This window comes from Artemia sp. Qi Xiang Cuo, chromosome 20 (genome assembly GCF_049724085.1).
Source record: "Artemia sp. Qi Xiang Cuo chromosome 20, ASM4972408v1, whole genome shotgun sequence".
NCBI classification, from domain to species: domain Eukaryota; kingdom Metazoa; phylum Arthropoda; class Branchiopoda; order Anostraca; family Artemiidae; genus Artemia; species Artemia sp. Qi Xiang Cuo.
Genome location: NC_142813.1, coordinates 7,777,913 through 7,793,375, shown reverse-complemented (window position 1 = coordinate 7,793,375; position 15,463 = coordinate 7,777,913). Strand labels below are relative to the sequence as shown.

Sequence of the window (15,463 nt, the reverse complement as noted above, 5' to 3'; positions counted from 1 at the left end):
GTTTTGTTTCTTCCATTATTTTTTGTTTGTGATTTGTAATGCGCCTTTTCTGTCTATGGCTATTTGCTTTTTAAGTCACGTCTCACGAATGAAGGATTTCAGATTGCCAAAAATTGCGTTTTTTTGTGGCCAAACAAAAAGCAGGTTTTCCCCAAATGGGGAAGGAAGATTTCTTAAGAAAGTATCTTAAGGAAATTAGAGCTGCTTGGGGTGGAGGGGGAGCGTGCGTGGCTGTGTTTGCCTCAGGTGCCTTGAAGCTCCAGTGAGTTGTTAGTAGTAGTAGTAGTAGTAGGGGTATTATTATATGTTGTCTATGGTAGTCTATATAATGATACTAACTTTACAGGCTGCTGAATATCAACGTTACTTTGCACTACTTCATAACCTCTCTTTGAACAATGAGAACTCGAAGGTAAGGATGTCCTCCAATCCAAGTATTAGCTACTCAATTATATCTGACTGGTCATTCATCAAGTCTGATGAGTCACTCTTGGTGAATCTGATGAAGTTTTTGAACTCCCTTGCTTGTCAGAGCAATGAAGGTGAGTTATCTCTGCTAACTCTGTTTGGTTTGCTCTCTGCTAGACTATGGCTATTGCTGCAACAATGATTGTTCAATTGAATTCAACAGAAAAGAATGCTGATTACAAGTCAGAGGCTAATATCTCGAAATATATGTCCCGCTACGTGCATAATTTTCTGTGCTAAGTGGTTAAGTTAAGTTAACCACTATAACCTTTCCACTATAACCTCTCACACTTAAACAAGTCCTATCGTACTAAGCTTACGTAAAACACATAAAATTATCATAAACATCATCGAAAAACTTCACAATCATCGTAAAAAAATTGTTCAAAACACAAAATTTGGAATAGAGATCGAGATTCGAGCGTAAAAGGCTTTCTAGGAAAAATTTATTAGTTTATTTTCGAAATTTATTAATTGCTCATTCATAAATTCTGCTTTGTTGCTACTATTTTGACTTTTCCATAAATTGACATACATAAGGTAAAATTCTGTGTATAGCTCGAGTTTACTTGGCTCTCTCTATGCTATGGCACAGCATAGGTACTATACACTAAAGAAAAACCCTATATTCTCCATTAATGATTTTTGGGACACATCAATTTCGCACTTTTCTTCATGACTCCGCTTTCGTGCGTGCGCAATGACGAAATCAATCTATGGTTAAGTGCCATTTTGCGCTGAGATGCGGCCCTTTACGCGCTGGGATGTGTCCTATTCCTGAATAAATTTTCTTTACTCTATTTTTTCAAAATTCGCTCTGTAAGATTGCAAAACCTAACAAAAACTTATTTTTCTTGCTGTTCAAGGTGGGGGACTGTAATTCCCCTGTACAAGATTTGCGACCATGCTGATTCTAATGGTGCATTTTTCATTTCGATTAAACGCTATTTTCAAGGGGTTTCAGGCTTTCTTGCGAAATCACCGTACATTTGTTTTCGCAATAAACTTTTACTCTCAAGGTTAACCGAAATAACAGCTACCTGAATCAGTGTCAAATTGCAAGTTTTTCTCATTAGGCAGTTTTTTCAAAAACGTTTTTTTCAACTTTTGGTTACTTTGGGCGGGGTTCGCCTTTTAATACGTTGTAGCAACTGCTAAAACCATGATGACGTGTTCAATTTTTATCTTTTGACTAAACGATTATTGCAGTGTAAAAGTGTATTTAAAATTAAATCTATAGTTGCATAATTCTTTTGTGAATGAAGTATTGTTATTTCTTCAAGAATTGTGTTCAGAATAATTCTGTGTTGAAAAGGTGTTGGTGTTTTATTTTGATTTTCAAGTAATGGATATTGGTAGCATCATAAGTCAGTTTGTGTCAATTTTGTTATGGAATACATTAGACTTTGCGCTGCTCATCTGTTCGGTGCTATATTCAAAGACCATAAAAAGAAGCTTCAACCAAAAGAAATGGCCGAAATTAAAAAAGAAACTGGTTTTACTGAAAACCAAATAGAACGTCTATATAGTCGCTTTATATCCTTAGACAAAGGGAATTATGGATTCTTAACAAGAGAGGATTTCATGAGAATTCCTGAGTTGGCAATCAATCCAATTGGTGACTTAATTATCAGTTCTTTTTTCCTGAGAAGTCAAACAGCATAACCTTTCGGCAATTTCTTCGTGTTCTTGTTCATTTTCAGCAAATCGGTAACAGGAATGGGGAAGGTCTGAATTCTCGAATGAAAAAGCTTCGATTCGCATTCAATGTGTTTGATCAAAGCTGCGATGGCTATATTACGAAATATGAACTGCTTTCTGTCCTTCAGATGATGGTTGGTAATTTTGTTGATGGGAAAGAGATTTCTGATGTGGCAGAGCAAATTATGTTAGAAGCAGATGCTGATAGAGGAAGGGGACTTTCTTTTGACAAATTTTGCAATGCTCTTGCAAAAACTGATGTTGAGAAAAAATTGTCCATAAAATTTTTAGACTGAATCGTTATGTTTTTTACTGATTTTTCCATTTGTGCAGGTTTGCTGCATTTGTGCAGCATTTCTGTGTGAGCATTTGTGCAGGCTGGTGACCCATTTTCTATTTCTGCTTTACAAGCAAGTAACGGCTTATGCAGTGCCCCCATTTAGGGGCATTCAATAAAGAACGAGGTAGCCTCTATGCATTGTTTTTTTTCCATGGCCACTTCGTATGGAAGAGAGGGACGTAGAAACTTAGAAAAGGGCTAGTTCCATTGGAAATGGAAAATTATAGTCTCCTTTTTAAGAGGCGAAAGTGTCTGCACTTGAGTAAGATATATTTTTCTAAAGAAAAAGCTGTATTTTTGGTAGTCTTTTATATGTGTCACAACACAGATGTCAATAAGTGTCACAACCCATATTATGTAAAATACAATATGTCAAAGGACTCGTAGATCTCGAAAAGTTCAAAAGTTGTAGATACGCAAGAGTGTTCACGGGAGAAAACACAGGAAACATCCATAGGAGCTCGAGAACGAAGCAACACAGGAGGGAAGGCGTATAGGAACATGGAAGAGCGTTCGCGGGAATTAACACAGGAAAAAACCCATAGGAGGACGAGACCAAATCACTACAGGAGGGAAGGAGGACAGGAACGGAAACAGGAACAACGAAGGAACAAAAACAGGAAAAGACACAGAGAAACAGGAACAAAGGAACACAAGCACGACAAAAGAGGAATCCTATGTATTAAAAAAAGAATACAGGTCAAAACACAGGAGCGTGAGAACAAATGTTATTAAACAACGTAACTGAATCAGTTCTACTTTCCATGACAAAACAGCTAACAACTGGCATACCATCATACAACTGTCAAATCTTATTATTAATTGAAGTTTAAAAAAAGATGAAGGAACGCAGAATCAATCGTTTTCCTTAAAAAGTGAAATTTGAAACAAGATTTTTTTTTCAGTCATCCTTACATAATCCATACTGAAATTAAGAAAATGTCAATGACTATCAAGAGTGATAGTTTTTGGGCTAGTAAATAAATATATGAATAAACAATAAAAAATTTAGGAAGAAATTGCAAAGGTAGCATTACGAGACTTCAAAATTAAAGAGGTAGACTAGATTAAAGAGACAGGAAGTAGGCTAGATTATATAAATATAAAAAAAAGTTTGGGCACTCCGAAAAATAGAGCAGGATTTGCTAGATGTTTTCTAGAGAAATATACTACATTTACTACGGGTTGTTTTGGGTAGCCGACTGACTGACCGTATCTCAAACATTAAGCTGTACGAAAAATGTGGTTCAATCCCGCTTTTTAGGGCTATATTGTACGAAAGGATGAGATGGCTAGGCCAACCGTCTAGGGCCAAACGAAAAGCAGGTCGTCTCCGAACGTGGTGGGAGGGTGTCGCAAGGACACCCTCCTTGCGAATTCGCGAATTTGTGGATTTGGAAACGAAAGAAAAAAGAAGGGACGAGACACCAGGCGAACAAAATTAAATGGACAGCGATTCACTGACGTAGCAAACGGTACCAAGGGTGGGAAGAATATGTGGTACTTGGGTAGTATATGGGCATTTCTAAAAAGTCAAGTTTGGTTAATCCCAATTAAATATAATAAAATAGGAGGAATATATAATAGTTTAGAAACAAATTTGGGCTATATATTTGCACATTTGGAGTGGGGTGGGGGTGGGGGTAAGGTATAGCATATACTCAATACGTAACCTAACCGAGGTACCTCCCCCCCTCTAAACCCCAAAAACAACAGTTTAAATATCGTATACGCAATGAAAACCACGTTATGCATTCCGTTACTCTGAAGCCGTCTAGTGAATCAACCCGTCAAAAACGGGTTTTTCATGACTGGTTTCCTTGTAGGTGCCCATATAATGCCCAAGTACTGAATATATTTTGAAAGAAATAGCCTGAAACCGCTAAAAAATGGCGCCGGATTGAAATGAAAGTGCACCATTTGAACTGTCGTTATCGAAAACCCGTAGAGGGAAATCACAGCCCCTCCCTCTTTTCTATTTCTTTTCTTTCTTCACCGCTGACAGAGCGTTTGAGAGATAGTTTCTATGTCTAGTCGATTTTTTTTTTAATTCGACTAGATAAGTGCATTAGCATATTGTGCCTAATTGTGCCATATTGTGCCTAAAAAATTGCACTTTGGGTGCCATATCTGGAATGGAAGAGCCGAGAAGAATAAAAGACGCACTATCATAACCTTCATGGTTGAAACCCTCTTAAACTACTACTACTACTACTACTACTGACAACTCACCGCAGCACCGAGCCGCCTGAGGCCAACACTTAAACTTAAGGTTTAAAATGCTCTCTTGCGTATTCCCCCTCCCAACCCTCTTAATATTTTTCATATATCGTCTACTAACTAAGAGAATTAGCAACATCAAAAAGAGCTGTTTAAGGTCTCATTTTAAAGCTAATTTTTATATTTACGTCCCTTTTATAAATTCTTATTGACAACTCTGTTATAAGTACCATATGCCACCAAAAAATCCACGTTTTGGTAACATGTCTTAAATGTAAAGGCTACAAAGTATAAAAAAGGTCTTCAGGGTCGAAAACCTGTATACTCCTCCCCCATCCTGGCACGTTTCGCAAATTGTGGGCTAGCTAGTCGAAGTAGTACGATACTGTAACATAATAGAAAGATGTTCAATGGCTCATTTTGAAGCTAATTTTGTATCTACGTCCTTTTTATAAACTCTTATTGATAAAGCTGTCATAAGTACCATATGGCACCCAAAATTTTACTTTTTTGGTAAGATGTCTAAAATGGGTAAAAAAGGAGACTATCATAATTTCCACGGTCAAAAACCTTGAATCAAAGTTCCACCATTCATCTTCTGTTATACGCCCCCCCCCCTCCCTGATAAGTCTCATAAATTGTGGGCTGACTAGCCAAAGTAGTAGGATACAGTAACATAAAAGCGTGGTGTTTAATGGCTCATTTTAAAGCTCTTTATCACATCTGCTTGTTCTTTGTAAATTTGTTTCGATCTGGCACTCCATCATGAAGTGCCATATGGCACCAAAAATGCCATTTTTCGGTGCAATTCCTGAGTTAGAAATGCTGGAAAGCATGAAAAGGGTACCATGCAAACCTATATGATCGAAAATCAACAACCGGAGATTTACAATACCTCCTGTTAATATAAAACGCCGCTTTACTGAAAACTAAGCTTTCTTCAGTATCTTAGAAACTTAAAATTGTGTCGCAAAATTCATTAATTCATTCATTAATTGTAAAGGTTTGATAACCTTATGAGTAATTCATTTATTTTATGCAGGCCGCTTTAGAATTTTTACTCTTTTAATTTTGTTCTGTTTCAATCGGTTTTGAGTTTCAGGAAACTGCTAGATGGTCTCACTAAGAAGGGATTTATTTGGTGGGCTTCGGGACGGTGGGAATCAAGAAGCGACCAAAGATAGGTGAAACAAAATCTAAAAGAAAGAAATAAAACAGTACCTGAAAAATACAGATTACTATAAACAGGCAACCATTTTTCACTCTGAAGCAGCACGAACGGTGCAAGGGCATAGCCTAGGAATAATATGATGTAAATTTTCAATACGACATAGGTCACTAAATTTCACTGGCTTTCGACTAAGAAAGTCTTGTAGTCGAGGATTTTTTCGAAATAATGAACTCAGCATCTTTTTCCCATTTGAATATAATGAATTCATTGAAAAAAGTCACATAGTAGCCACTATGCCAGCCATGCCATACCGCAAGGAACGCCAAGGTTATCAATTGAGATGCCACTGTACTGCCAAGGAACCGACATCTTTTGTATACGTATTGGGCAGCCCAAGTATTGGTATTGATGTTGAAAGATCTAACCATTTGCCCAAATCGGGTAATATTCTCGTAGATACGCAGTTTGACGTTGGCACATCCATCCCACATGTTCAAGCCATCTTGTACGCCATTAAAGGTCAAACCTGAAACTATACAAACACCTTCTGAGATGAGCCAACAAGAAATATACTTATAGAGTAAAATCTTTGCCCAAATTCCGGCAATGCAAAGTCTTGAAAGTAATGAGTATTCTAAGAATGAGGAGCTCGTGATGAATGAATCAGGCAGAAATGAAGCTCCGATTTGATAAATAGCTACGTACAAAAGACCAGTCAAACCGCGAATGAAACCAGCTTTCATACTACTACCTTTTCCAGTGGCCACCGCCTCAAATTGTTATGAACAAAATCGAGGTACCGTCGTATATTAAACTGGGGTCCAATTAAAAACCCACCTGGAAAATATGTGTGAGCAGCGATTTCCAAGAGAGATGGGCAATTTTTGAGGTGGTTCTTCTTTTGATCTGAAGACATCTTTTCCTCTGGGATTTTTCCATCAGCCATATCAAAAGCTAAAGCAATATATCTGATGGAAAAATCCCAGAGGAAAAGATGTCTTCAGATCAAAAGAAGAACCACCTCAAAAATTGCCCATCTCTCTTGGAAATCGCTGCTCACACATATTTTCCAGGTGGGTTTTTAATTGGACCCCAGTTTAATATACGACGGTACCTCGATTTTGTTCATAACAAATTTGAGGCGGTGGCCACTGGAAAAGGTAGTAGTATGAAAGCTGGTTTCATTCGCGGTTTGACTGGTCTTTTGTACGTAGCTATTTATCAAATCGGAGCTTCATTTCTGCCTGATTCATTCATCACGAGCTCCTCATTCTTAGAATACTCATTACTTTCAAGACTTTGCATTGCCGGAATTTGGGCAAAGATTTTACTCTATAAGTATATTTCTTGTTGGCTCATCTCAGAAGGTGTTTGTATAGTTTCAGGTTTGACCTTTAATGGCGTACAAGATGGCTTGAACATGTGGGATGGATGTGCCAACGTCAAACTGCATATCTACGAGAATATTACCCGATTTGGGCAAATGGTTAGATCTTTCAACATCAATACCAATACTTGGGCTGCCCAATACGTATACAAAAGATGTCGGTTCCTTGGCAGTACAGTGGCATCTCAATTGATAACCTTGGCGTTCCTTGCGGTATGGCATGGCTGGCATAGTGGCTACTATGTGACTTTTTTCAATGAATTCATTATATTCAAATGGGAAAAAGATGCTGAGTTCATTATTTCGAAAAATCCTCGACTACAAGACTTTCTTAGTCGAAAGCCAGTGAAATTTGTGACCTATGTCGTATTGAAAATTTACATCATATTATTCCTAGGCTATGCCCTTGCACCGTTCGTGCTGCTTCAGAGTGAAAAATGGTTGCCTGTTTATAGTAATCTGTATTTTTCAGGTACTGTTTTATTTCTTTCTTTAGATTTTGTTTCACCTATCTTTGGTCGCTTCTTGATTCCCACCGTCCCGAAGCCCACCAAATAAATCCCTTCTTAGTGAGACCATCTAGCAGTTTCCTGAAACTCAAAACCGATTGAAACAGAACAAAATTAAAAGAGTAAAAATTCTAAAGCGGCCTGCATAAAATAAATGAATTACTCATAAGGTTATCAAACCTTTACAATTAATGAATGAATTAATGAATTTTGCGACACAATTTTAAGTTTCTAAGATACTGAAGAAAGCTTAGTTTTCAGTAAAGCGGCGTTTTATATTAACAGGAGGTATTGTAAATCTCCGGTTGTTGATTTTCGATCATATAGGTTTGCATGGTACCCTTTTCATGCTTTCCAGCATTTCTAACTCAGGAATTGCACCGAAAAATGGCATTTTTGGTGCCATATGGCACTTCATGATGGAGTGCCAGATCGAAACAAATTTACAAAGAACAAGCAGATGTGATAAAGAGCTTTAAAATGAGCCATTAAACACCACGCTTTTATGTTACTGTATCCTACTACTTTGGCTAGTCAGCCCACAATTTATGAGACTTATCAGGGAGGGGGGGGCGTATAACAGAAGATGAAGTGTGGAACTTTGATTCAAGGTTTTTGACCGTGGAAATTATGATAGTCTCCTTTTTTACCCATTTTAGACATCTTACCAAAAAAGTAAAATTTTGGGTGCCATATGGTACTTATGACAGCTTTATCAATAAGAGTTTATAAAAAGGACGTAGATACAAAAATTAGCTTCAAAATGAGCCATTGAACATCTTTCTATTATGTTACAGTATCGTACTACTTCGACTAGCTAGCCCACAATTTGCGAAACGTGCCAGGATGGGGGAGGAGTATACAGGTTTTCGACCCTGAAGACCTTTTTTATACTTTGTAGCCTTTACATTTAAGACATGTTACCAAAACGTGGATTTTTTGGTGGCATATGGTACTTATAACAGAGTTGTCAATAAGAATTTATAAAAAGGGACGTAAATATAAAAATTAGCTTTAAAATGAGACCTTAAACAGCTCTTTTTGATGTTGCTAATTCTCTTAGTTAGTAGACGATATACGAAAAATATTAAGAGGGTTGGGAGGGGGAATACGCAAGAGAGCATTTTAAACCTTAAGTTTAAGTGTTGGCCTCAGGCGGCTCGGTGCTGCGGTGAGTTGTCAGTAGTAGTAGTAGTAGTAGTAGTTTAAGAGGGTTTCAACCATGAAGGTTATGATAGTGCGTCTTTTATTCTTCTCGGCTCTTCCATTCCAGATATGGCACCCAAAGTGCAATTTTTTAGGCACAATATGGCACAATTAGGCACAATATGCTAATGCACTTATCTAGTCGAATTAAAAAAAAATCGACTAGACATAGAAACTATCTCTCAAACGCTCTGTCAGCGGTGAAGAAAAGAAAAGAAATAGAAAAGAGGGAGGGGCTGTGATTTCCCTCTACGGGTTTTCGATAACGACAGTTCAAATGGTGCACTTTCATTTCAATCCGGCGCCATTTTTTAGCGGTTTCAGGCTATTTCTTTCAAAATATATTCAGTACTTGGGCATTATATGGGCACCTACAAGGAAACCAGTCATGAAAAACCCGTTTTTGACGGGTTGATTCACTAGACGGCTTCAGAGTAACGGAATGCATAACGTGGTTTTCATTGCGTATACGATATTTAAACTGTTGTTTTTGGGGTTTAGAGGGGGGGAGGTACCTAGTTTAGGTTACGTATTTAATATATGCAATGCTTTACCCCACACCCCCCCCCCTAATGTACAAATATATAGCCCAAATGTGTTTATAAACTATTATATATTCATCCTATTTTATTTTTTTCCTTAGCATTAACCAAACTTGACTTTTAGAAATGCCCATATACTACCCAAGTACCACATATTCTTCCCACCCTTGGTACCGTTTGCTACGTCAGTGAATCGCTGTCCATTTAATTTTGTTCGCCATAGTGCCTCGTCCCTTCTTTTTTCTTTCGTTTCCAAATCCACAAATTCGCGAATTCGCAAGGAGGGTGTCCTTGCGACACCCTCCCACCACGTTCGGAGACGACCTGCTTTTCGTTTGGCCCTAGACGGTTGGCCTAGCCATCTCATCCTTTCGTACAATATAGCCCTAAAAAGCGGGATTGAACCACATTTTTCGTACAGCTTAATGTTTGAGATACGGTCAGTCAGTCGGCTACCCAAAACAACCCGTAGTAAATGTAGTATATTTCTCTAGAAAACATCTAGCAAATCCTGCTCTATTTTTCGGAGTGCCCAAACTTTTTTTTTATATTTATATAATCTAGCCTACTTCCTGTCTCTTTAATCTAGTCTACCTCTTTAATTTTGAAGTCTCGTAATGCTACCTTTGCAATTTCTTCCTAAATTTTTTATTGTTTATTCATATATTTATTTACTAGCCCAAAAACTATCACTCTTGATAGTCATTGACATTTTCTTAATTTCAGTATGGATTATGTAAGGATGACTGAAAAAAAAATCTTGTTTCAAATTTCACTTTTTAAGGAAAACGATTGATTCTGCGTTCCTTCATCTTTTTTTAAACTTCAATTAATAATAAGATTTGACAGTTGTATGATGGTATGCCAGTTGTTAGCTGTTTTGTCATGGAAAGTAGAACTGATTCAGTTACGTTGTTTAATAACATTTGTTCTCACGCTCCTGTGTTTTGACCTGTATTCTTTTTTTTAATACATAGGATTCCTCTTTTGTCGTGCTTGTGTTCCTTTGTTCCTGTTTCTCTGTGTCTTTTCCTGTTTTTGTTCCTTCGTTGTTCCTGTTTCCGTTCCTGTCCTCCTTCCCTCCTGTAGTGATTTGGTCTCGTCCTCCTATGGGTTTTTTCCTGTGTTAATTCCCGCGAACGCTCTTCCATGTTCCTATACGCCTTCCCTCCTGTGTTGCTTCGTTCTCGAGCTCCTATGGATGTTTCCTGTGTTTGCTCCCGTGAACACTCTTGCGTATCTACAACTTTTGAACTTTTCGAGATCTGCGAGTCCTTTGACATATTGTATTTTACATAATATGGGTTGTGACACTTATTGACATCTGTGTTGTGACACATATAAAAGACTACCAAAAATACAGCTTTTTCTTTAGAAAAATATATCTTACTCAAGTGCAGACACTTTCGCCTCTTAAAAAGGAGACTATAATTTTCCATTTCCAATGGAACTAGCCCTTTTCTAAGTTTCTACGTCCCTCTCTTCCATACGAAGTGGCCATGGAAAAAAAACAATGCATAGAGGCTACCTCGTTCTTTATTGAATGCCCCTAAATGGGGGCACTGCATAAGCCGTTACTTGCTTGTAAAGCAGAAATAGAAAATGGGTCACCAGCCTGCACAAATGCTCACACAGAAATGCTGCACAAAATGCAGCAAACCTGCACAAATGGAAAAATCAGTAAAAAACATAACGATTCAGTCTAAAAATTTTATGGACAATTTTTTCTCAACATCAGTTTTTGCAAGAGCATTGCAAAATTTGTCAAAAGAAAGTCCCCTTCCTCTATCAGCATCTGCTTCTAACATAATTTGCTCTGCCACATCAGAAATCTCTTTCCCATCAACAAAATTACCAACCATCATCTGAAGGACAGAAAGCAGTTCATATTTCGTAATATAGCCATCGCAGCTTTGATCAAACACATTGAATGCGAATCGAAGCTTTTTCATTCGAGAATTCAGACCTTCCCCATTCCTGTTACCGATTTGCTGAAAATGAACAAGAACACGAAGAAATTGCCGAAAGGTTATGCTGTTTGACTTCTCAGGAAAAAAAGAACTGATAATTAAGTCACCAATTGGATTGATTGCCAACTCAGGAATTCTCATGAAATCCTCTCTTGTTAAGAATCCATAATTCCCTTTGTCTAAGGATATAAAGCGACTATATAGACGTTCTATTTGGTTTTCAGTAAAACCAGTTTCTTTTTTAATTTCGGCCATTTCTTTTGGTTGAAGCTTCTTTTTATGGTCTTTGAATATAGCACCGAACAGATGAGCAGCGCAAAGTCTAATGTATTCCATAACAAAATTGACACAAACTGACTTATGATGCTACCAATATCCATTACTTGAAAATCAAAATAAAACACCAACACCTTTTCAACACAGAATTATTCTGAACACAATTCTTGAAGAAATAACAATACTTCATTCACAAAAGAATTATGCAACTATAGATTTAATTTTAAATACACTTTTACACTGCAATAATCGTTTAGTCAAAAGATAAAAATTGAACACGTCATCATGGTTTTAGCAGTTGCTACAACGTATTAAAAGGCGAACCCCCGCCCATAGTAACCAAAAGTTGAAAAAAACGTTTTTGAAAAAACTGCCTAATGAGAAAAACTTGCAATTTGACACTGATTCAGGTAGCTGTTATTTCGGTTAACCTTGAGAGTAAAAGTTTATTGCGAAAACAAATGTACGGTGATTTCGCAAGAAAGCCTGAAACCCCTTGAAAATAGCGTTTAATCGAAATGAAAAATGCACCATTAGAATCAGCATGGTCGCAAATCTTGTACAGGGGAATTACAGTCCCCCACCTTGAACAGCAAGAAAAATAAGTTTTTGTTAGGTTTTGCAATCTTACAGAGCGAATTTTGAAAAAATAGAGTAAAGAAAATTTATTCAGGAATAGGACACATCCCAGCGCGTAAAGGGACACATCTCACAGAGCAAATTTTGCAAAAATGCAGTAAAGAAAAGTTGATTCAGGAATAGGACACATCCCAGCGCGTAAAGGGCCGCATCTCAGCGCAAAATGGCACTTAACCATAGATTGATTTCGTCATTGCGCACGCACGAAAGCGGAGTCATGAAGAAAAGTGCGAAATTGATGTGTCCCAAAAATCATTAATGGAGAATATAGGGTTTTTCTTTAGTGTATAGTACCTATGCTGTGCCATAGCATAGAGAGAGCCAAGTAAACTCGAGCTATACACAGAATTTTACCTTATGTATGTCAATTTATGGAAAAGTCAAAATAGTAGCAACAAAGCAGAATTTATGAATGAGCAATTAATAAATTTCGAAAATAAACTAATAAATTTTTCCTAGAAAGCCTTTTACGCTCGAATCTCGATCTCTATTCCAAATTTTGTGTTTTGAACAATTTTTTTACGATGATTGTGAAGTTTTTCGATGATGTTTATGATAATTTTATGTGTTTTACGTAAGCTTAGTACGATAGGACTTGTTTAAGTGTGAGAGGTTATAGTGGAAAGGTTATAGTGGTTAACTTAACTTAACCACTTAGCACAGAAAATTATGCACGTAGCGGGACATATATTTCGAGATATTAGCCTCTGACTTGTAATCAGCATTCTTTTCTGTTGAATTCAATTGAACAATCATTGTTGCAGCAATAGCCATAGTCTAGCAGAGAGCAAACCAAACAGAGTTAGCAGAGATAACTCACCTTCATTGCTCTGACAAGCAAGGGAGTTCAAAAACTTCATCAGATTCACCAAGAGTGACTCATCAGACTTGATGAATGACCAGTCAGATATAATTGAGTAGCTAATACTTGGATTGGAGGACATCCTTACCTTCGAGTTCTCATTGTTCAAAGAGAGGTTATGAAGTAGTGCAAAGTAACGTTGATATTCAGCAGCCTGTAAAGTTAGTATCATTATATAGACTACCATAGACAACATATAATAATACCCCTACTACTACTACTACTACTAACAACTCACTGGAGCTTCAAGGCACCTGAGGCAAACACAGCCACGCACGCTCCCCCTCCGCCCCAAGCAGCTCCAATTTCCTTAAGATGCTTTCTTATGACATCTTCCTTCCCCATTTGGGGAAAACCTGCTTTTTGTTTGGCCACAAAAAAACGCAATTTTTGGCAATCTGAAATCCTTCATTCGTGAGACGTGACTTAAAAAGCAAATAGCCATAGACAGAAAAGGCGCATTACAAATCACAAACAAAAAATAATGGAAGAAACAAAACATATATATAACAAAACTAGGGAAACTGTCAAAGGACAGATTTAGCAACTTGTTTCAATAAACTTATTTGGCTCTATCCCACTTCCTACGGCCATAACGGAAGAAAGTTTATCATGGGCAGGTGATGAGAAATAAGGGATTGCCAAAATACGCGCTTTATGGCCAACCATCTGGGCCCCAAAAATAGCCAGCTGTCCTCAGATAGGGTGGGAATAGATTACAATAGACATCCTTTTATGTATCTTTTTATACTGTTGAAAAAGATATATTCCTAAAACTAATTCCTAGCCTAAGACTTAAAGGAAGAAGGTTTAATTCGTACGATTTGAAATAGGAGAATTTCAATAGAGAAACTTACAATTACTTCTCCTAAAAACACAAATGGCGATCCTCAGGGGCGAATCTCCAGAATCTTTATTGCGGGGAGGGGCAAGAGGGGTCCATATCCGAATAATCAAAGGACATGGGATATATAATGATTTTTTCTCCACATTATTGAGGGGGCAGCTACCCCCTCCCCTTGCCCCCCAACGAAGCTTCTAGCAATCCTTATAACTTGCTATTTGGGTCATTGAGAAGATAGTGTTTGCTGCATGGATAAATAACAGACCATGTACCAGCTCAGCACCAACATTAGAATTATATTTAGAATTATATCATCGTCACTAATTACATAGAGGCTCATTCACAGTGAGATTTAAGGACGTTCGATGCCATAAATATCACTATGCGAGTCTTGATTTCGGCCACAGTTTATAGAATTAGCAGTATGATCATTCCCTATCTCACCCATTATAAAAACCCGGACCAAGGTGAGAGTGCTCCAGAGAACGTTTTTACAGATATAAACATAAGCGGCATTAGATCTTTTCACGGGTAGACAAGTCAGATTTCTCTTGGATGCAAAACAAGTGGAAACCCGCTATTACGAATAATGCACTTTGTAACCATTTCTCATTGATTGACGGAAACATATTAACCCGCTAATGCAGAAATAAGTGGGAGGAGCTTTTTGTTCGCACCGAGAATGAAGACCAGAAATGATCTGCGATAAACTTACTGGATAATTCTATAAACTGTGATTTCGGCTTACAGTCTCAAATAAAAATAACCCATTAGCCAAATTTCGCAACACCACAGGGAAGTTCCGAAATAATTTTGGTAAAAATTCATAGGGGATTCTGAAATATCAACGGTTCCAAAAGTTGACGAAAGGCTAGTTTAAAAAAAAACTACACTATCTGACTAATTGTTTAGCAAAACGCTGCCTATTCAATGTACCTACAGCATACATAATATATCCTGTATCGGTACAGATTTCAATCAAGATTGTTAGCACAACAGAAAACTTCCAAAAATAAAACTTCAACTGCGTAAAATATAATTACGGAAACTTCGGAAATACCCTGAAACCCCAAAAAAAGGGTGTCGGATCGAAATGAAAACTGCACCATTGGAATCACCACAGCCGGAGACTGCATTTGGGAGAACTAAAGTCCCCCATCTTGAGCAACAAGGAGAATCACATTTTTCACGTGGAATACACTGATGTCTCTTTTTTTTTTCGTTGCTGCTAGCGGGGCGCTGAAACTTCATAGAGATTTTTCATGGCTCATTTGAAAGGAAATTGCTATATACATATAATACCGTTTGTAATTAACAAAGGATAATAT

The 15,463-nt window shown here is 37.5% G+C and overlaps 2 protein-coding genes and 2 pseudogenes across 2 annotated transcripts in view; 2 read left to right on the top strand and 2 right to left on the bottom strand.

Moving 5' to 3' along the window:
- Positions 1–1,768, top strand: part of LOC148939834 (uncharacterized) — a 100,972-nt gene extending 99,204 nt beyond the window's left edge. Inside the window, exons 11-12 of the mRNA XM_089106402.1 lie at positions 347–542; positions 1,752–1,768. Coding sequence (XP_088962528.1) covers positions 347–542; positions 1,752–1,768 — 213 coding nt within the window. The remainder of the gene's footprint in view (positions 1–346; positions 543–1,751) is intronic.
- LOC148939831 (uncharacterized) overlaps positions 1–13,441 on the bottom strand; it is a 125,316-nt gene extending 111,875 nt beyond the window's left edge. Inside the window, exon 1 of the mRNA XM_089106252.1 lies at positions 13,250–13,441. Within this exon, the coding sequence (XP_088962378.1) occupies positions 13,250–13,373 (124 nt within the window). The 5' untranslated portion in view covers positions 13,374–13,441. The remainder of the gene's footprint in view (positions 1–13,249) is intronic.
- On the top strand, positions 1,858–2,465 carry LOC148939833 (calcineurin B homologous protein 1 pseudogene; annotated as a pseudogene).
- LOC148939832 (calcineurin B homologous protein 1 pseudogene) lies at positions 11,242–11,850 on the bottom strand (annotated as a pseudogene).
- Positions 13,442–15,463: the final 2,022 nt, after the last annotated feature.